The 22,461-nt window shown below is 35.2% G+C and overlaps 1 protein-coding gene across 1 annotated transcript in view; it reads right to left on the bottom strand.

The window, feature by feature from the left end:
* The window catches only part of ranbp3a (RAN binding protein 3a), a 35,062-nt gene extending 15,734 nt beyond the window's left edge, over nucleotides 1–19,328 (bottom strand). Inside the window, exons 1-16 of the mRNA XM_073825552.1 lie at nucleotides 19,241–19,328; nucleotides 14,602–14,657; nucleotides 14,481–14,517; nucleotides 13,073–13,159; nucleotides 12,903–12,974; nucleotides 12,508–12,573; nucleotides 12,199–12,291; nucleotides 7,647–7,759; nucleotides 6,288–6,392; nucleotides 4,316–4,413; nucleotides 4,134–4,209; nucleotides 3,916–4,024; nucleotides 2,623–2,747; nucleotides 2,413–2,533; nucleotides 712–854; nucleotides 472–631 (exon numbers count right to left, since the gene is read on the bottom strand). Of these exons, the coding sequence (XP_073681653.1) occupies nucleotides 472–631; nucleotides 712–854; nucleotides 2,413–2,533; nucleotides 2,623–2,747; nucleotides 3,916–4,024; nucleotides 4,134–4,209; nucleotides 4,316–4,413; nucleotides 6,288–6,392; nucleotides 7,647–7,759; nucleotides 12,199–12,291; nucleotides 12,508–12,573; nucleotides 12,903–12,974; nucleotides 13,073–13,159; nucleotides 14,481–14,517; nucleotides 14,602–14,657; nucleotides 19,241–19,256 (1,477 nt within the window). The 5' untranslated portion in view covers nucleotides 19,257–19,328. The remainder of the gene's footprint in view (nucleotides 1–471; nucleotides 632–711; nucleotides 855–2,412; nucleotides 2,534–2,622; nucleotides 2,748–3,915; nucleotides 4,025–4,133; nucleotides 4,210–4,315; nucleotides 4,414–6,287; nucleotides 6,393–7,646; nucleotides 7,760–12,198; nucleotides 12,292–12,507; nucleotides 12,574–12,902; nucleotides 12,975–13,072; nucleotides 13,160–14,480; nucleotides 14,518–14,601; nucleotides 14,658–19,240) is intronic.
* Between the last annotated feature and the right edge of the window lie 3,133 nt (nucleotides 19,329–22,461).

The raw sequence follows: 22,461 nt of genomic DNA, 5'->3' as shown, positions 1-22,461 counted from the left end.
GAATAAAAATGATTAAATTGTTAAAATATAATTAATTAATTAGGATTATACTTAATGTATAATTAAATCATTATATATTTGTGTAATTATGATTTAGATATTATATAATATATTAATATATAATGATGGCATTAATTTATTTAATAATCTTTTAATTATATATCATGATACTTAACAATAATATATATTTTTTTTTTTTATCAAAAATTATTATTACTAAAAATTCAAAAATGATTTCAATTAGTCTTTTTTTCCCTTTATTATGATATAAATATTTTCTGGATGTTTTTATGCCCCCCCCAAAAGGAGGAGGGGCTTTATCACCTGAGCCAAATCAGTTAAGAACGCTTGCTGATAAAATCATGTCAACAAAAATATTTTTGTTCTTCATCTTACAAGTGTAGACAACATCTTTGGTGGTAGTTTCCACAACCAAAAACATCATACCGATACTTGGTATAAAAAAATTACCTGGAGCAGGCGTAGCCACTGTGGGGGGCGTGCGAGACTCGTCGTCGTCGCTGAAGCGGATGACCGGCTGTCCGTCAGACTCCTGCCCGCTGATGCTCCGCAGCCCCAGGATACGATGGTGCAGGGCTGCAAAGAGCTGCGCAGTGTCCTTAGAGCTGGACTGATAGAAGAAATGAAACCACATGAGACCAACAACACAACGCTGACTGTTCACAGCTGTGATCAAGTAATCATTCTTACAGTTATGAGGAAGACTTTGACACCCTGCTCTTCTGTGTCCATGGCTGTTATTCTGAGACTCTTCTCACTGGCTTTATCCACTTGCATCTGAGGCCAAAGCTTAGTGTTGAGGATCACTCGAAGACTTCCCTGAGTCCGCATGACTGCAACGACAAACCCACACCGGGGTCAGATCTCAGTCAATAAAAACAGATATTTCTTACTAAATTAGGGCACTATGATTTCCGTGATGTGGAAATGCGAAATACAGTCATTAAAATGGAATAACACGGAATGTCATGGAATTTGCCAATGAATAAATCTAAAGTAGGTCAGTACACTTAAATCAAAACACGATATGGACTACTGTTTGTGAATAATAAGCCACAAAATTACTATTTACAGTTGAGGTCAAAAGTCTACATACACATTGCAGAATCTGCAAAATGTTAATTACTTTAGCAAAATAAAAGGAATCATAAAAGATGCATGTTATTTTTTTTATTTAGTATTGACCTGAATAAGATATTTCACATAAAAGACAATTACATACAGTCCACAAGAGAAAATGATAGTTACATTTACAAAAATTACGCCCCTCAAAAGTTTACATCCCCTTGATTCTTAATACTGTATTGTTACCTGCAAGGTGTATGTAAACTTTTTGTAAAAATATGAATCCTGTGTGACTTTTATTTATTACACTCATACAGAAGCGTGTGACGCTCGATGTGTTTTTAGCCTCTGCCGCCTCAATATTTGAGTACATGAACACATAAACGTAACCTCTAACTGCTCTGAGAGTCGCTTCATAAGCATTTAAATATTGTAATATCATGTACAAACAGAAACTTAAAGGTCTTCACAGCAACCCGTCAAAGAAAAAGCTAGGTTTAACTTGAAGAAACTGTGACAGACAAAATATAATTATTTAATGTAATGATAGTTACGACTACTAATAAAATTACTATTAAAACATTACTTTTTAAGGAATATTTAGCAGAATTTATTTAATAGGGAAAAAAACAGCATTCTTGAAAAAAAATAAATTATAAAATTTATAAAATATTGATTTAAAAAAAGAATTTTAATCAATTAATTAATTAATTAAATATACTTTTGATTATCACAATTTAATGAAACCATTAAAATCGAATCCAGAAAAATATTGGACAACACAGAATTTGGTAAAAAGTAAAACTGAATTTAATAGATAAAAATGTACTCCACTGTTTTAAATATTGATAATAATAATAAATGTATCTTGAACAGCAAATCAGCATATTAGAATGATTTCTGAATGATCACGTGACTCTGAAAACTGAAGTAATTATGCTGAAATCTTAGCTTTGATTACAGGAATAAATTCCATTTTGAAATATATTCAAATAGAAAGCAGTTATTTAAAATAGTAAAAATATATTTTACAATTGTAGAGTTGTTGCTGTATTTTGGATCAAACAAATGGAGGCTTGGAAAAGCAGAAGAGACTTCTTTAATAAAAACATTAAAAATCCTGTTCAAAAACTTTTGACTGGTAGTGTAAGCAGCACCAACTTCAGCACCCAAGGCAGATAAAGCAGAAGTAACAGCACCCCCTTGTGTCAGTTACAAAATCTGCAGACTGCCTTGGTTGTAATGTTTATGTTTTTAATGATTTCTAAAGATTAAAGTGTAGAGGTTATACAACCAAGGCCTTGTACAACATCAGTAGTGCATTACCCAGTCTGGACTGTAAGGTGCCGTCCTCAGCGGATGCCATGTCATTGAGCCTGAGCACTCCACATCCTCTCTCCACCCACGACTGAGACGTCATCTCAAACACAAACAGCTTACACTGCATCTGAAAACACACCGGACAGAGCAGCATCATCTTCTCATGTGTTTTTATGAAGCTCATCTGTATGGATCAGATGTGTAAGCTGCTCTCACCTGCAACACATTGCTCTCAGACTCTTCCCCTGTCCTGACCTCCACCCGCTCCAATAAACACTTCTGGGGTTTGTGTGCTTCGTGTCGTGCCGCAGACTCCTCCAGAGACTCTTTCGTTGTGTCACCTACAGCACATTAAAGAACTGTTCAAAACCACAGCAGAAACTTCAATGATTTAGTGCAGTGGTGCAAGATAAAACTGTTAAAACAATGGTAGAAAATTTATAATTTTATTCTAAAGTTTAGGCTAAGACATTTTTTTGAAAGATATTAATGCTTTTATTGAGCAAGGACTCATTAAATTAAAGGTGCCATAGAATGCTTTGATACAATATTGTAAATTGTTCTCTGATACCTACATAGAAGGTATATTGGCTTAGGTAAGGGCAAAAATTCTCCAGAAACGGTTTTACAAGTCCATTTAAAACCCTAGGATTTGTCCCTAGAATGAAATGGTCTGTTATTATCTTATTTGGAAGGTTCATGAACGATAATGATGAGCTCTGCTCTGATTGGCTGTTTCACAGATCAGCTCATTTAGCTCTCACACAGCAGGAAGGAAACACATGAAGAAAAATATGTATTTAATTACGGAGCTCGAGTTGCTGTTAACGTGCAGGGCATTGAAACTGCCGTTTTGAACGCACGATAACTTTGTACATTCACTTTTGAGATTTGCAATCGCATGTGCTCTGTGTAACGTTATACTACAGCGGCAGTACTTCGCACATTTGACAAGTTTAGAGGCTTGTCAGAGGTCATCAGGATCAAATGGCTCGCGTTATTTTATTAGAACACCTTATTTGTTTTCCGTGCCTTTCTGAGTACAGACACCAACCCATCCCTGCACTTAACATCTCCTGCACAACCTGGAACATAACATTTATTTCTGTGATCTGCTATTTTCACTATTGCCCTCGCTTTCTTTTTTCACAACAGCCTACCTGCAGAACTTCGGATGATTGGGCTATGCAAATGTTGGGGGCGTGACTATTAATGATCCGGACTATAACGTCATAGTCTGTGTTATGTTGGAATTGGCCTCTTTTTCAGTGGTCTTTTGCAAACACCAGATTTACATAAGAAGGAGGAAACAATGGCGTTTAAGACTCACGGTATGTCATGTCCATGTACAGAAATGTTATTATTCAACTATGCCAAAGTAAATACAGTTTTAAAAGAAAGTGACAGTAAAGACTGTTCTTTCAGTTCTTGCTATGTTGTTAAATGCACCATTAGTTCAAAACTCTATATCTGTCAGCTATAATTTGTAAATGGATCTTGAACACATACTCATCTCTACGGTTTGATCTTGCGAGGAGGAAATCTGGCTGAACAGGCCAATCTCTGATTGAGGCTCTCTGCTGCCCCCTGGAGGTTCAGTGCTGAATTTCGGCAGCGCCTGGAAGCATGTGACACAAAAACAAGTCAGGAACTGTGATCTTCGCTAACTTGACCATGCCAAATCATGACAAACATATCAAGGTTTAGAAAATAATTTATTGTCTTACCAAGACACGATCCAACATGTTCTGCCCAAAGACAAACTTCACGCTGTTGGCATCGCTGCTGTCAGGTTTTTGTGGACTATGAGAAACAATATTGATGCCAGGAAAAGTTACAAGTTTCTGCCTGAGGAGATCAGTAAAAATGCCTTTAAAAAAAATGAAGGTGAACATTTGAACTGCAATACCTGGAAGTGATGTATTGTAAAAAGTAATTTGTTTCCTCTGAATTCTCTGCCAGAAGACAATCGCCACTCTCGGATGATAGACAGCTATTGGCCACCACCTGCAACATATACAGTTACACTTTCAACAAAACACCTACAAAGAAACTAAACAGGTTTACTAAATGAAAACAGAATTTAAAAAGGCTGGGTGATATAGATAAATCTTGATCTTTTGGAAATATTCCATAAATATATTTAAAATACAGTAAAAAGGGTGGAATTGCCATAAAGTTAACAAAATAGTCATAAAAAATATATTCTATGTATTTATATTGAAATTGTTTATTTTTGTGATTTAATGGTTTTCAATAAGGCATATTCCTTTCATTAAGGCAACTGCTTTTTATTCACACAACCAGTCAAAAGTTTTTGATGTTTGTGATGTTTTTTAAAGAATCTTTTCTGCTCACCAAGCCTGCATTTATCTGATCCAAAGTACAGCAAAAACAGTCAAATTTTGAAATATATTTACTATTTAAAATAACTATTTTCTATTTGAATATATTTTAAAATGTAATTTATTCCTGTGATTTCAAAGCTGAATTTTTAGCATCATTACTCCCACATTTGCTGCTCAAAACCATTTATTATTATGTTGAAAACAGCTGAGTAGAACTTTTTCGGGTTTCTTAGATGAAATTTAATCATTTATCTGAAATAGAACATTTTTGTAACATTATAAATGTCTTTATCATCACTTTTGATTCATTTAAACCATCAGTGCTGCATAAAAGTATTCATTTCTATAATTTCTTTCCGAAAAAAATCTATGCCGACTCTTTTGTATAGTATAGTATAATATATAATGTTACAAAAGCTTTTTATTTCAGATAAATGCTGATCTTAGGATCTTTCTATTTATGAAATAATCCTGAAGAATTTTTTTTTTATATTATATTATATTAATTAATTATTAATATTGATAATTAAAAAAAATGTTTCTTAAACAGCAAATCAGCATATTAGAATGATTTCTGAAGGATCATGTGACACTGAAGACTGGAGTAATGATGCAGAAAATTTAGGTTTGATCACACAGGAATAAATTACATTTTAAAATATATTCAAATAGAAAATGGTTATATTTCACAATATTACTGCTTTTGTTGTATTTTGGATCAAGGCTTGGTGAGAAGAAGAAACTTCTTTAAAAAACACTGTTCAAAACCTTTTACTGGTAGTGTAAATAACATTATGAAAAGTGATATTTAATTATTTTGTCACCTATATGGACCAATATAATAATATGTAGTAAGCCTTCTGCTCACCAAGGGAGCAATTATTTGATCAAAATACAGTGAAAACATTAACATTTTGAAATATTATTACAATTTAAAATAACTGTTTTTAATTGAATATATTGTAAAATGTAATATATTTCTGTAGCAAAAGTGAATTTTCAGCATTATTACGGTCTTCAGTGTCGCATGTTAATTCAGAAATCATTTTAATACGTTGATTTGCTGCTCAAGAAACATTTCTGATTATCATTACAGCTGAAAACAGTTGTGCGGCTTAATATTCTTGTGGAAATAGTGATATGATTTTTTTTTTCATGATTTTTTGTATGATTCTTAATATTTTACAGTGATTTGATGACTTATTTAATGTGTTCCTCACTGACCCCAAATTTGAACATGACATTAATGTATATTTTTACTAAAATCTAATCTAATACATATCATGTCGGGAGACTTAGTAAACATTTTTGACTGATGATGGAAACAAAACACTGAAGAAAAGTTCAGAATCTTATTATTTGTACTGTTTGAACTGACTGAATTTTTTTTTAAATATTTTTTTTTAATTTAAGTGTAAATAAGAGATTAAAATCTGTCCAAATGCTTCCATACTCAAAAAGTCAAAGGAAAAACTGGGAAGCTGAAGTAAAAAGTGCGTAATAGGAATGAGACAATCGCACAGAAAATCAAACCTTTGCTCTGTCCCTCATATTCTCTCCAAACACAAAACTGTCCTCAATCGGGGCACCTTCAGTTTTGTCTTCTGGTTTGTGCTCAAAGGTGCTGTTGTTCTTTACCTTAAAAGAAATAACGAAAGGTTATTTAAGTTTAAAAGTGTGACCAAACTGCTCATATCCTGTTCACTCAGCTATATTCACATGCCAGGGCTTCAACTTAAAAATACTGGGTCAGCCAAACAAAACGAACACATTCAGAACAAGATGACAAAGTACTTTCTGGAAGCCAAAGCCATGTAAAAATAAAACTAGACCCGTCTGGCCTTTGGACCAATGCCCATGCTGCGTTCAAACACGCTTACATTGTCAAATATAAAAAAACAAAAAAACACAGAGTTTAAACATTACAGTTACCCCAAAAACTATGTGGACACTTAAGCCAGACTTTAAGATAATATTAATTTCTTTGTGTTATATAACAAAATAAACAAAGTAGCGTGTGATGAAAAAGTACAGAGTAAATACATTTTTCAAGCTCACAAGGTCACAAAAAAAAAAGAATACAGAAGAATTTAGACACCGTTTGTCAAATCATTATACTGCTATTTAAGGAGAAGTTCACCTCGAGAACAAAAAATTACAGATAATTTACATTACCCCTTGTCATCCAAGATGTTCATGTCTTTCTTTCTTTAGTCGTAAAGAAATTATGCTTTTTGAGGAAAACATTTCAGGATTTCTCTCCATATAATGGACTTCTATGGTGCCCCCGAGTCTGAACTTTCAAAATGCAGTTTAAATGCAGCTTCAAAGGGCTCTAAACGATCACAGCTGCGGAAGAAGGGTCTTGTCTAGCGAAACAATCGGTTATTTTCTAAAAAATTGACAATTTATATACTTTTTGTGATGTAGGACAATTAGGAATTGAATTGAAGAAGAAATGAGATGGGAGTTTGTCGACATACCCTAACTGTCTTGAACCGAAATAGACAGAGTTCATGCAGAGCTAGACAAGACGAGCATTTGAGGTTAAAACTTATACAAATTGTAATTTATATTTTTTTTAAATAACCAATCGTATTCCTAGATAAGACCTTGGCTGGGATCATTTATAGCCCTTTAAAGCTGCATTTAAAATTCATTTTGAAAGTTCAAACTCGGGGACACCATAGAAGTCCATTATATGGAGAGAAATCCTGAAATACTTTCCTCAAAAAAACATAATTTCTTTACGACTAAAGAAAGAAAGACATGCACATCTTGGATCTATTTCCTCTTAAACTGTATTCAATAGATTTGAACAGACTTAGAAGAGTGATTAATAGATTGAGAACAGCGCTGTAGGGATGAAGGATGTTGTCTGTCATGTCTTACCGAGGACACGTCATTATCCTGTATGCCAGCAGCAGGCGTCTCTGAGTTGCCTTCGCATTCAACTCTTCCATCTGAGAGGTTTTTCGCCCCGTTTGAACTGCTGTTGCTTGTGTCTGGTGAAACAACAGACTGCAGCTGTTAGTTGTTGTTCTCCTTTATCTGATCTATTTGGAGTTGATATTAATCATGTTCTCACTAAGGGTGAATGTTTTGAGGACAGGTCTTTCGGTTCAGCACGCTTGTGTACAGAACAAATACAGTGCATGCGCAAAACTTAATTTGAAGCTCATAGGCCCGGTTTCACAGACAGGGCTTAGACTAAGCCAGGATTAGGCCATGGTTCAATTAGGACATTTAAGTAATTCTATAAACATGCTTAGAAAAAAACATTACTGGTGTGGATCAGTGTTGTTTTCGTCAACGATGACGATGACGAAATCATTTCGTTGACGCCACTTTTTTTCATGACGATAACGAGACGATGACGAGATAAAAATGGCTCGTTGATGACTAAAACATGACGAGACGTGTGTGAGTTTTTGTTGACGAGACGAGAATAGACGAAAATGTTAGTGGGTGGTCCGTCAGACGTTTAAAATGCATGACATTTCCGCTTAATGTGCATGCCAATTAAAACTTAAAAAGTATCTGATGCTATGGCAAGCCATTTTAGCATTAAATACTCTTTGCTATACTAGTATGGCAAGCCGTTTTAGCATTCCATCCTTTTTTGTCTTTTATGTTCTAAAACATTCCTTCATTATTGTAATTATTGGTGAAAATAGTCGATCCGGAAGCTCACATTGTGTTGAACTATAGATCTGCTATTTTCAGAACTTATAAGTGACACTACCCAACAGCAAAATACTTACTGACCTACATTAATTTGTTAAAAGACTACTTTTTTCCCTTTTTTTTGACTAAAACTAGACTAAAACCTTTTTGACTTTTCGTCGACTAAAACTAGACTAAAACCTTTTTGACTTTTCGTCGACTAAAATTGGACTAAAACTATCACATATAGAAGTGACTAAAATTTGACTAAAACTAAGAAGCATTTTAGTCCAAAAGACTAAGACTAAGACTAAATCTAAGATGGTTGTCAAAAACAACACTGGTGTGGATCTTGAGACAAAACAAACACTAATACTTTCTTGATCAACAAACACTTTCTTGATCTTCCCTTTCTATCCAGTACTTATCTAACAATGCCGATATATGGTATTTTTGAGCACTTCCTAGGTTGACCTGCCTCCTTAGGACGAATCACTTGTTGCATCCCCAATTGTAAGTTGCTTTGGATAAAAGCGTCTGCTAAATGAATAAATGTAAATGTAAATGTAAATGTCTAATATATTTTAAAGGAGAAGTTCACTTCCAGAACAAAAATGTACAGATAATGTACTCACCCCCTTGTCATCCAAGATCTTTATGTCTTTCTTTCTTCAGTTGTAAAGAAATTATGTTAATATTTCAGGATTTTTCTCCATATAGTGGACTTCTATGGTGCGCCAAGTTTCAAATCTTCAAACGATCCCAAATGCGACTGTGAACGATCCCAGCTGAGGAAGAAGGGTCTTATCTAGTGAAACTATACGTTTTTTTTTTTTTTTAATTACAATTTATATACTTTTTAACCTCAAGCGCTCATTTCTTGCTGTGCCTGAACTGTTTTTTTCTGTTCCAAGACAGTTAGGGTATACCAAAAACTCCTATCTCATTTTCTCCCTCAACTTCAAAATCGTCCTACATCGCTGTTTCACCTTTTTTGTTAAGGGTGTTTGATCTTGAAACACTGGGTCGGTGTAGGATGATTTTGAAAGGATTTTTGAAGTTGAGGGAGAAAATAAGATGGGAGATTTTGGCATACCCTAACAGTCTTGGAACAGAAAAAAAAAAAAAAACGTTCAGGCAGAGCAAAACAAGACGAGCGTTTGAGGTTAAAAGTATATAAATTGTCATTTTTAATAAAAAAGAACCAATCGTTTCACTAGATAAGACCATTCTTCCTTGGCTGGGATCATTTAAAGCCGCATTTAAACCACATTTTGGAAGTTCAAAAGTCCACTATATGGAGAACAATCCTGAAATGTTTTCCTCAAAAAACATAATTTCTTTACGACTGAAGAAATAAAGACATGAACATCTTGGATGACAAGGGGGTGAGTACATTATCTGTACACTTTTGTTCTGGAAGTGAACTTCTCCTTCAAGATCAGTCAGTGAAAGTTTCTTTCAGTGGAAACAGCTCAGACTTACATTTTAATTCAATAACTAGGCTTAAACTTTGTCTGTGAAACCGGGGACTAGTTTTATAAATCTTCATTTTGTCATATCAATATCAGTTCTTAAATCTCAAGACCGATCTTTTAGCCTCCGTTTCAGTTGATGCATGAGTAAAACTTCACTAGACATATAGTTTGTCTCCTGTCCAATAATCGCCATAAGCTTTGTGGTTTATTTTAGATAACAAATTCTCATCTTTCAAATTCTGTCAATTTTTTCAGGAAACTCTAAGAATAAAGGCAAACATTCTCCTCTGCACTTGCACGTTCGCCTACATCAAACACTGAAACGCCACTCTGTAGTGAACGCACATATGGCGTTTATGGTTCATAAAGTTTTAAATATGGACATTTTTCTTACACAAATACATCAGTTTGCTTCAGGAGGCCTTTATTAACCCCCCGGAGCTGTTTGGAGTACTTTTTATGATGGATGGATGCACTTTATTGGACTTCAAAATCTCAACAGCCATTCATTGCCATTATAAAGTTTGGAAGAGCCAGGACATTTTTCAAAATAACTCTGATTGTATTCATCAGAAAGAAGAAAGTCATATACACCTCGGATGGCTTGAATGAGTAAATCATAGGGTAATTTCCATTTTAGGGAAAACTTTCCCGTTTAGAACCTGTTAGTGACATCCTAATGTTTGTATGTGTGTTTAAATAAATCTGTCATGAAAACAAGTTACGACAGCCAATGTGTAACTAATTATATGTAAACAACAAATTTGAGTAGAAACACAATTTTCCAATTAGATTTAGGGTGTGTTCACACTTGTAGTTCAGTTTGTTTGTTTCAGTTGGTCCGGACCAAAAAGGAATATGAAACATTTGGTCCTGGTCCGCTTAGTTTTCACACGGCATTTTTGACAGTGAACCTAAAGATACCGAACTTAACGGCATATTGATACGTTCACAACCTGATTGGTCGGGTTGAGTGACGCATATTTTGTGACAGAACTTACCAAACACTCCAAACAAAAGGAAAAGGTGCATTTGACATATTTGGTAAGATTAAAACGAACTGCGATTGCTCTGTTCGTGCGGTTCATTTGAGTAAGTGTTAACGCTGCCATCCGAAACCTGGTGCGCAGCAAACAAACTCTGGTGCAGACAGACCCAATATTTTTAAATGAACCAAAATCAGGAAGTAATGACAAGATGTGACGCTTGATTTCACGAAGGGTACAAGTGGTGTATCCAAAACAAAATGAGCAGGGGTCAAACGTGGAGCAATGAGGACGTAAAGTGCCTTTCATGAGCTCTTTGTGAGTTCGCAGGTGGTGAAAATAAAATCATATACACACAATGAGCGCGCTTAGTCCACCATTGCGTGTATTTTACTTAAAACGGCACTGAGCAGACCGATCAGTAAATGGGCACTTTACCACAGCGCCGTTTTAAGTCGAATGCACGTTTTCCTTTTGTTTGGGGTGTTTGGTGAGTTTCGTCACAAAATATATGCCATTCAACCCAACCAATCAGGTTGTGAACGTATCACTATGCTTTTAGATTCAGTATCTTTAGGTTCGCTGTCAAAAATAACAGTGTGAACGCTAAGCGGATAAGGACCAAATGTATAATCTTCCTTTTTGGTCCGGACCAAATGAACCAAACAAACCGAACTACAAGTGCTGACTTTCACTGGTCATTCACTGATCGTTCTGCTCAGCACCACTTTAAGTGGAATACACCTAATGCCGCCTGCTGGACTAAGCGTGCTCACTGTTGCGTGTATACGATTTTATTTTCACCACTCACAAAGAGCTCATAAAAGGCACTTTGCTCTACATTTGCCCTCTGTTCATTTTGTTTTGGATACACCGCTTGTTTCCTTCGTGAAATCATGTCGCATAGCATTGCATCTTGTCATTACTTCCTGTTTTTGGTTCGTTTAGAAGTTTCTGGTCCGTGTCGCATTCATATTTCATTCGAACTGCACCAAAGTTTGTTTGGAAACGGACCAAGACCCATCTTTTTCGAGGTCTCGGTCCGCTTATTTGGTGCACACCAGGGTTTGGACGGCAGCGTTCACACTTAATGAATCGCACTAACTTTTTATTTGAGTGTTGATTATTGTATCTAAAAAAAAAATATATATGCAGAATTTATTAGTTTTTGCTATGTTGTTAATTGTAACCTTTAAGTAAACTGGGATCCCTATACAGTTTACAGATTTCTTTATCCATAAAAATATTTTTATTTAAAGACAGAGCCACATTTTGTTCAGTAAAAGTGTTTTTTTTAATGGCCTTTGTACTCACTGTTCTGAGGGGGGGATCGGGCCAAAGGGGGCTGCAGCACTGAAGGTCGCAGGAGGCTGCGCTGGGCTTCTTTGGGTTTGGGGCTGGGGACACCTGAAACCAATCAATCAAATAATGATCGCTCTTAACCCCGGCAGGCCAGGTGACAGAAACACATCCCTCCTGCTAATTATATCAAGCCCTCTCAGGGTTTCTCGCACAGAAAGTTCAAATGGTGACTGTCTATGTAATCATTTAAATAAACAAACTTATGAAAGCACCACAACTAGACATTAATTCAAAACAGCAGATGTTTGAACGCTAACTCACCAGTGCTCGGAGCCTGACCGTGGATCAGAGTTGGGGGTTTCAGGCGAAACCCCACAGTCTTCTCTTCTGATGGAGAAAACAATATCAGTTAACATGAAACCAAAACATACTTTCTTGATGCACAATCTTGGTCTTGTGCAACAGTCAAAATGTAACTTATATGTGCTCTATCTCTGAAACAACTTTCATTTTTAAGTCTGTCAAATACAGGCTGTTTTTCTCTCAATCTGACTAATTCCCAATGGATAAAACCCAGTCTTGATTTTTTTCTTACCAAACATCTTGTTTTACTCATAAAAGTCTCATTATGAAAGTAAAACAGGCTGCTAATGTCATTTTATTTCAAATCACATAATATGCGATTTGCTGCAAGATTGAGGCACACTGAGTCTCACCAGGTTCTGAGTCTGAGTTTCCGGTTGGTGACTGGCAGAAACTGGATGGCATGAAAACATTATTCTTAGAAACTGTAAAACAGAAAAGAAAGTAGGTCAAGAAACCAGGCTAAACAGAAGAAGCCCGTGGCGTAATATCAAGACCTGTAATTATGTTCCAGGTGGATTACCAGAGTTAGTTGGTGGGAATTGCGTAAATGGTGAGGTTCTTCCTCTTTTGGCAGCGGAGCTGTAACTGCCGTCGTCTTTATCAGAGTCTAAGCAAAAACAGAAGGGAAACCGAGTGCAGATAAAGGAAAATGAAAAATAAAATGCATTTTAATTTTAAAGACACATGCATACACAGGGTATCTGCAGAATTTAAGTGATGTTTTATTAACAAATTTCGGGAGGAGCTCGCGCAGATAATTAACACGGCCAATTCACCATCAGCAATCACACTCCCTATCCAATCACTCTCCCTATCCAATCACTACAGTCCCTTTAAATAACCAAGCAGTCCTACCTTCACTTATCTCTGATTTCAGCATCCCTCCCACCCCCCCTTTTTTATTTTTCTCTTCACCTCCAGCTAGGGGGAGCGCTATTGGGTTCGGGCCAAATTCCGAGCTCGGACCCCTCTCCCTGGGCAGGGGGAGTGCCCCGGGCTCGGGAATGACTACCGTGCTCGGAGCCCTCTCCCGGACAGCACGCCAAACACGCTTAACTTTTACGCCGTTTATTATATGTAAGAGCGAACTCGTGAAGCTCAAATGTAAAACTGTTTAATACCTTTAAGACCTGCAATAATAAAATCAATAGCATATAAGTTGGGTAGGGCAATATTTATAATTAATAAATTAAACTGTAAAATGACTGTAAAAAGATTTACATTTCTGATACAGGTTTTCACAAACACAAAAAGTTTTTTTAAATGATAAAATTCACATTTAAGCTTTTAAACCATTTTTAAGAAACTGGATGAGTCAAAAGTATCAATTATTACATTAAGCAATTATTATATTATTAATTAACATATAAATATTAACTTTGCACAAATTGTTGTATCATTTAAGACTTTTATTGCCTTAAATTTATTAAAACTAAATTTAAGACTTTTTAACGACCTGCAGAAACCCTGAACATTCAGATTTCCAAGACATTTTCACCTTCACAAAGAAATACATTTTTCAAAAAGAAAATAAAGCCTGTTGAGACTTTTAGTCTCTGTAATAACATTTTCATGACTGTTTCTCTTTAAATATCAGTTAAATTGCAGTTACATGGCTTTTTAAATTAATTTACATTTATTTTTAATTTACTATTATTTTTAATGAACATAAATGTTCATTTTGATTCAAAAGTGAAATATGTTTCAAACATTTTGTGAAATGATCTGCAACCCTAGACCACAAAACCAGTCTTAAGTAGCATGGGTAAATTTGTAGCAATAGCCAAAATTACATATAATAAAATTATTTATTTTTCTTTTATGCCAAAAATTATTAGGATATTAAGTAAAGATCACGTTCCATAAAGATATTTTGTACATTTCCTACCATGTACCCTTATGATTGTATGAAAAAAACTGAAGCTCACCCTCCCCATCCTCAGTGCTGGATCCCTCTGCTGACCTCTTAGGACAGAATCAGTGTTTTAAAGTCAGTTCTGGACAGTTGTGATCTCAATCATGCAGTAAGAACTGAAGTGCTGGTCTTACCTTTTGTGCTTTATCTTTCTGAAACACAAACACTGGAGGAGCAACAGCAGGTTTTTCTGCAAGATGGAAAACAAGATATTGATTTTGTGGATGTAATTTAATTGCTTTCTGTTCTGTTCTACAACATGCTATAACAGCATCTCATGTATCCTTGAAAGAAAAAAACTGAATCCAAAACAGCAGATAAAGTGTGAGAAATGCTCATTTTAAATGCATTTGATTCTATACAGTACACGACTGCTCAAAAGTTTGGGATCAGTAAGACTTGTAATGTTTTTTTAAAGAAGTCTCTTATGCTCATCAAGGCTGCATTGTATTATTACAATATAAAATAATGGTGTTTATTTAATATACTTAAAATATAATTTATTCCTTTGATGCAAAGCTGAATTTTCATCAGATGTCACTCCAGTCTTAAGTGTCACATGATCCTTCAGAAATCATTTTAATATGCTGATTTATTATTAGAATTATCAACGTTGGAAATGGTTGTGCTGCCAAATATTTCTTTGGAAGCTGTGATTCTTTTTTTCAGGATTCTTTGATGAATAACAAGTTAAAAAGAACAGCATTTATTTAAATTAGGGCTGTCAAATGATTACATTTTTTAATCAGATTAATCAGAATTTTCAGTGGATTAATCAGGACTATTTGCAACTACACCTGAATCCTGACCATTTTTTTTCTGAAATGCATACCAAAAAATAAATAACAGGACACAGAAACATAATTTTCATATTTTCACATTATGTCAGGGCCGGCATCGGGCCTGTTTTAGGCTACTCCTTATTTTTTTTATATTTTAGACATCCATCAATTATGGTGAAGAAAAGAAAAATGCCGCGCTGGTGGAAACAACACAAGACTTTCGCTTTTACTTTCGAGACCGGCCCGGATGGCGCAGCTGGAAGAGATCCGCGTTCAATCGCACGCAGTGGGCTGAAACTTGCCACAAAGCATAGGCAAAAATAAATAATGAATGTGTCGGTAAGGAAACAGTAAGGACATATCTCAATTATTTATTAATAAAGTGTATTCTGAGTCAATTTCGCAAAGATCCTGACTTGCATCTCCTTTTTGGACGCACCTTGAGAGAGAAATTTATCTTTACGGATTACACACTGAACAAGTTGTTTTCGATTTGTTTTATTTCGTTAAGTAATAATTTAAAGCTTTTTATAGATATGTTTATCATGTCTGTGAGGCATGCATTTCGCTTCATTTTTGTTAAGAACTCCTGTTCAAGAATGAGACGACAGAAAGCGCATCATTTTTGTTTTCTTTATTTTATAAAAACACTGTAAGGTTTTTTGATGTATTACTCTTTCCTTTGTGAGCTAAAATGACGGATAATTTTAAATTGCTTCCACTGAAAAAATGCAAGTGATTGCGCTGGTGCCTAGATGACCTGCAAAGCGGCTTTATCTTCCACTCTCTGCACAAACTATGCGCCTAATCGCGCACATGTATCTTTAACGTTTAAACTATACTTGAACTGTTTTATATCTATAGATTTTAGTTTAGGCAAGTCGTGATGATTTGAGAAGGCAATCTGATCAAACAGACTATCAGTCTTCCGCTGGGCGCTGTTCGTTAAAAAAACAAAAACTTATATTTAAACGAACAAAAAACGCTCCAAACCTTTTTCTAAATTAACAAAATAAAAAACAAAACTAAATATATACACCGATCTGGCGCTTTCAGCGGTGAGTGAATTCTGACAAACTGTTTCTAATTGTTCGAAATCAACACTTCTCAACGCTGCAAAAACACGCTGGATTGTTTGCCAGATCTTCAATTGCTTTGCTTTCGTTTGAGGGTATATCTACCCCAGTAGAACATTTTTGACAGCCCTAATTTAAATTATAATTTTCTTCTAACAATGTAAATCTAAGCTATCACTTTTTATTAATTTAACACATCCTTGGTGAATAAAAGTATTAATTTCTTTCAAAAAAGAAAGAATACAAATGTACTGAGCCCAAACTTTTGAACAGTAGTGTATATTGTTACAAAATCTATTTTAAATAAATGCTGTTCTTTTTAACCTTTTATTGATTAAAGAATCCTGAAAAAAGTATCACAGGTTCCAAAAAAATATTAAGCAGCAACTGTTTCCAATACTGATAATAAATCAGCATATTATAATCATTTTGTAAGGATCATGTGACACTGAAGACTGGAGTAATGATTATTTGCGGAACAAATAATAATCAAATTGTATTTAAATACAGTTCTGTGGACCATAGGCCAGTGATAGGCTTTAGTTAAATTATACGGAAATGAAATACTCAATATATTAACTTTTGTAGCTACTTTTTGTAATGTCTAGTGAATTGTTTTGTCAATGTTTTTGTCCATGTTTAATGTTTTTTTAGCCCAAATATTTATGGTTTTTAGAGTACTGCACATGCTTTGCATATATATAGCACTATTTGGATTGTGCAAGGAGTTGTTGCCTGTAGGCAGTTCTGAATCAGTCACATGAGGTTTCATTTCAGTTAGGATGCTGCAGCTCATTAGGTTTCTTAAGAGAGCCTACATGATCCATTACAAAACATGAGCAATAAGAGATATTTATTCCTATGGTCCTTATGCATCAACCTGAGAAAAAAAAAAAAAAAACAATTCAGCTTGCACAGTCTGACAGGGTGCATCTTTTTTCTAGAAGTTTAACCCTGCAAAGCTTGAATAATTAAATAATAGTCCAAAAAAATAATTTTTGAAATGGAACCATTTATTGAACCCTTAGACAAAATCCAAAAACAATTGTGCATGTGTTTTTTGTTGAGTACCATATTTGATGCATTAGGCTTTTATGGCTCATATGCAAACAGTAGAATATGAATTACTACAGTAAAGGACACCTCAACTTATTCAGTTGAGGTGAAGGTGCTGATATTTCTCTCTGTAGTTTCAAAACATTTAATGCAATACAACGCAATGCAACTGAGAGATGAACAGATGAAACTCGACTGATCATTTTTGAAACTCACAATTGAACATGACTTTTCTAAAAAATGTTGTAAAGTATACCTAAGCTGCTTCAGTCCAGTAAGTGAAATATTAGAATACTAGAAGACACTTAAACCACAAGCTCAATGTGCTTTTACAATTACTAAAAGGCCTTTTTCTTGATACAGAAGTATGAAGACTGTGTGAAGCAGACTTAGGGTGTGTTCACACTTGCCATGTTTGGTTAGATTAAAACAAAGTCTGGTGTGATTGCTCTATTAGTATGGTTCATTTGAGTAAGTGAACGCTGCCATCCGAACCCTGGTGCGCTCCAAACAACGACTGAAAAGGCTAAAAAGATGGGTCTCGGTCTGCTTCCAAATGAACTGAATGGTGCGGTTCGAATGAAATATGAACACAGCACAGACCAAATACTTCTAAACGAACCAAAAACAGGAAGTAATGACAAGATGTGACACTATGCAACATGATTTCACGCAGGGAACAAGCGGTGTATCCAAAACAAAATAAGCAGAGGACAAACGTGGACCAACAAAGAGGTAAAGTGCCTGTTATAAGGTCTTCTGTAATTTATAAGGTCGCTTACTCCAGTATATGGCATTAGGTGTAGTCGACTTAAAGCAGCGCTGAGCAGATTGATTAGTGAATGGGTACTTTGATGTCATACACCCGCAACACCGCTTTAAGTCGAATGCACCTTTTCCTTTTGTTTGGAGTGTTTGGTGAGTTCCGTCACGAAATATACATCATTCAACCCAACCAATCTCTACGCCTTTAGGTTCGGTATCTTTAGGTTTACTGTCAAAAATGCCAGTGTGAACGTCAAGCGGACCAGGACCAAATGTATCATTTTCCTTTTTGGTCCGGACCAAATCAACCAAACGAACCGCACTACAAGTTTAAACACACTCTCAAAAATAAAGGTTCTTTATTGGCATTAATGGTTCCATGAAGAACCTTAAACACCCATGGAACCTTTCAAATGCAGAAAAGCTTCTTCAAAAAAGATTTTTAAAATGTTCTTTAAAATGGTTCTTTTTTAGGAACTGTTTACTGAAAGGTTCTTTGGGGAACCAAAAATGGTTCTTGTATAGCAGGGGTGCCCAATCCTGTTCCTAGAGATCTACCTACCTGCGGACTTTAGTTCCAGCCCTGCTCCAACACAGCTGTCTGTAATTATCAATTGCTACCTAAGAGATTAATTAGCTGGGTTGGAGCTGAACTCTGTAGAATGGTAGATCTCCAGGAACAGGATTGGGCACCCCTGTTCTATAGCATCACCACAAAAACACCCTTTGGGAACATTTATTTTTAAGAGTGTATTTTTCAGCAAAGTTTTAATCATGCTGATCATTTAGAGTAGACTTAGAAATATGGAAATTTTCCAGGCTTCATTTCCTTGTGTCTGTTTTTTTATGTTATCGTGAGGAAAGATAGGCTAGAGATGTGTGGCTGTCTATAATCTTACACCCCACACATCTACTAGTTAAAGGCTCTGATGTCACACACCGACCCATTTAAACGCTCAGCCCATTAGCACTGACTGAATGATTCTGAGAACGCAAATCAGACTTTTCAAAATCTACTGATGACTGTCCCAGTAATATCACTTAAAGAAGTGAAGATGAGATGACCTCTTCATCCGTTTGTCAACACAACTCACCGTTCTCATCTGCCATGCTGCTGTCTGATCCTCCTCAGGATGAAGTCAAGCTCCTCTGTTTCCAAGTATCAGAGAGAAGACACTAAATAAAATATAGTGGCAAAAGCATGAGAATTGTGTTAAATAAACACATGACAAGAAGTAGCCAAAGCTATCAATCCACAAACACAAAAATTTGCATAAAAGTAATAATTCACCCAAACTGAATATTCTTATTTATTCAACAACCTCATGTTTATAATCTTGTGTGACTTGTATGAACGGATTCAACTCTCCAGTCGCAGAAATGTACAGCTGACTGGAGAGAATTTTTTTCAGAAAATATCCACTTTTTAAATTTATTTGTTTCTAACTCAAAGTTAGTGGGCTAGATGTACGGTAATTTTGAGCCCTTTTTGTGCTCTCAAGAATAGTATGCATAATGACTTAATTCACAAACAACCTTAAACAATTAAGTGTTTTTAAAAAATCTACAATAAAACACTAATATATTAGTTTGGATTTTTTTAATGCGTAAATAATACATTTTTAATACATTTGTATTTCTTTTATTAAGTACTGACCTGAATAAGATATTACATAATACGTTAGTCCACAAGAGAAAATAATAGTTGAATTTATAAAAATTATCTCATTTAAAAGTTTACATACACATTATTCTTAATACTGTTTTTACCTGAATGATCCACAAATGTGTGTTTTTTTATGTTTAGTGATAGTTCATGTGTTTCATGTTTGTCCTGAACAGTTACGTAAACTGCCCACTGTTCTTCAGAAACAATTTTTTTTTTGGTTTTTCAGCATTTTTGTGTATTAGAACCCTTTCCAACAATGACTGTATGATTTTGAGATCCTTCTTTTTACACTGACAACTGAGGGATTCATATGCAACTATTACAGAAGGTTCAAATGCTCACTGATGCTCCAGTAAAAAAAAAAAAACTACACATTAACAAAAAACTTTTTTAACCGAATGAAGATGTGTACATTTTTCTTTGCCTAAATATCATATTTTTTTCATGTAGTACTGCCCTTCAGAAGCTACAGAAGATATAAGTTTAATTGACCCTGATCTTCAAAAAGCTTTTACCCCCAGTGTTTCCCACAGAATTTAGTGAGACTGTGGTGGGTGGACCTCGGTTCCACTAGGGGGGCTCTGGGGGCTACTTTAACACTGTTGGCGGATGGTTGTCCGCGGGTTGAAACAACCCCAATAGCGTTATCTTGATCCCCTGGAATGCGAACTGTACCGGGGAACCCCTCCAAAAAAACGTGTATTTTCACTGGGAGACCCCCCTCAAAATGCCATTGGGCTAGTTTTGAGTAGCAATTGGGTGGGATTTGCTGTGAAAACCTGGCAACCCTGGGATATTTCATAGTTAATTTGACTGACACTTTGCCAAAGCGATGGCACGAAACACAATGTTTTAATGCATCGTTTTTCCTTCTGGAGCATCTCAGTGAGCATTTGAACCTTCTGTAATAAATGCATACAAGTCTCAAAATCATACATTCGTTGTTGGAAAGGGTTCAAATACACAGAAATGCTGAATAACCAAAGAATTTGTGGGACCTGAAGGATTTTTCTGAAGAACAGCAGGCAGTTTAACTGTTTAGGACAAACAAGGGACTCATGAACAACAATCACTAACAAAAAGCAGCTGTGGATCATTCAGATAACAACACAGTATTAAGAATCAAGTGTATGTAAAACTTTTTAACAAGGTCATGTTTTTATACGTTCAACTATTATTTTCTCCTGTGAAAAGTCATGAATAAGATATTTTACATAAAAGACTTTTACAAGTCAGTACTAAATAAAAAATAGCATGCATTCTGTATGATCCCTCTTATTTCGGTAAAATAATTAACATTTTGCAGATTCTGCGAGGTGTATGTAAACTTTTGACCTCAACAGTAGAGCTTTACCCTGGTCAAAAATGACCAGCTTTTTAAAAAACGTCTTGTAAATTATGCTACATTATTACCAAATCCTTTTGTTTCCTAGTTAGCACAGGTTTTGTATTTCGCTTCGGAACTGACTGATCATGAATTGTATTGATCTGAGCTTATGCAAGTGTTTGAGAGGGAAAAAGCATTATGTGAGGATACTTCTGTCAAGATGTTTACTCAGAAAGTCAGTATTTGAAGTCCAATGCGAAAGGTTAGGTTTCACTCTGTATCTATATTCCCTCTATATTACAAAAACGTTAATTATTGTTATTAGAAAGTGTGATTTCAGTAAAGATCAGAAGGACAGTGTTGCAGTGGTTCAGATCTATAACTCGCATAAATAATAATGCAGAAAAACAGCCTTCCTGATTATTAGCTCTACTGGAATAATAAACTACACCTAAATTCACGGCACAGATTGGTTGAACAAATTATAATTCCTCTTCATACCGCAAACGAATGCAAGTTCTCCCACAAATAACCAGAAACCGGCCAAAATGTAAACAAAAATAACTGCTTGCACACTAAAAATAGCAGAAACGTACAAGTCTGCATATAAACAGAAATAAATATGTGTGAGAGAGATAAACATACTTCTGTAAGAGAACATAAATAAACACAAGTGTATGTAAACATTAGTTCTGTCTCTGACTGAGGCCAGTGCGTTTGAATATTGCAAAATTAAATCAACTGAAATAAGCAAACCCTCGGTCTGTCAACTCCAAACAGTCTCACAAATCATAACATGATTCATTACAGTTAACAAAAAGCTACATAGAGATAAACTGGTATTTCATGCACAAACATCTCTTACCCTCATCTGTCACCTCCGCCATCTTACTTCCGCTGTCTAACCATAATCCTCCGCGCTCTACAATGACGCCGTTGCGTTGCGTGTTTGAAGAGTAGAAATGTTGATATTCAAAAAAAAAAAAAAAAAAAAAAAAAAGAAAGAAATGTTGATATTTGACTATAACGAACTTATAACAGACAAAAGTTTTATTTTATTTGTCGACTTTTTTAAGGCATTTGACACTGTTGATCATAAATTTATGTTGGATACTTTACATTTTTTTGGTTTTGGAGAATATTTTAAAAAAGCTATGAGTACAATGATTGTAACAGCTCAGTTAAATTATCACATGGAACAACATCAAGGTTTAAAATCAATAGAGGTATACGACAAGGTTGCCCCATTTCACCTTTTCTTTTTTTTGGTAACACAAACGATGGCCATACATATTAAAAGAGACAATTTCTGTGGTATT

This window comes from Garra rufa, chromosome 20 (assembly GCF_049309525.1).
Source record: "Garra rufa chromosome 20, GarRuf1.0, whole genome shotgun sequence".
Classification (NCBI taxonomy): domain Eukaryota; kingdom Metazoa; phylum Chordata; class Actinopteri; order Cypriniformes; family Cyprinidae; genus Garra; species Garra rufa.
The sequence above is the reverse complement of the archived record's forward strand: the minus strand, read 5'-3'. Positions and strand labels throughout refer to the sequence as shown.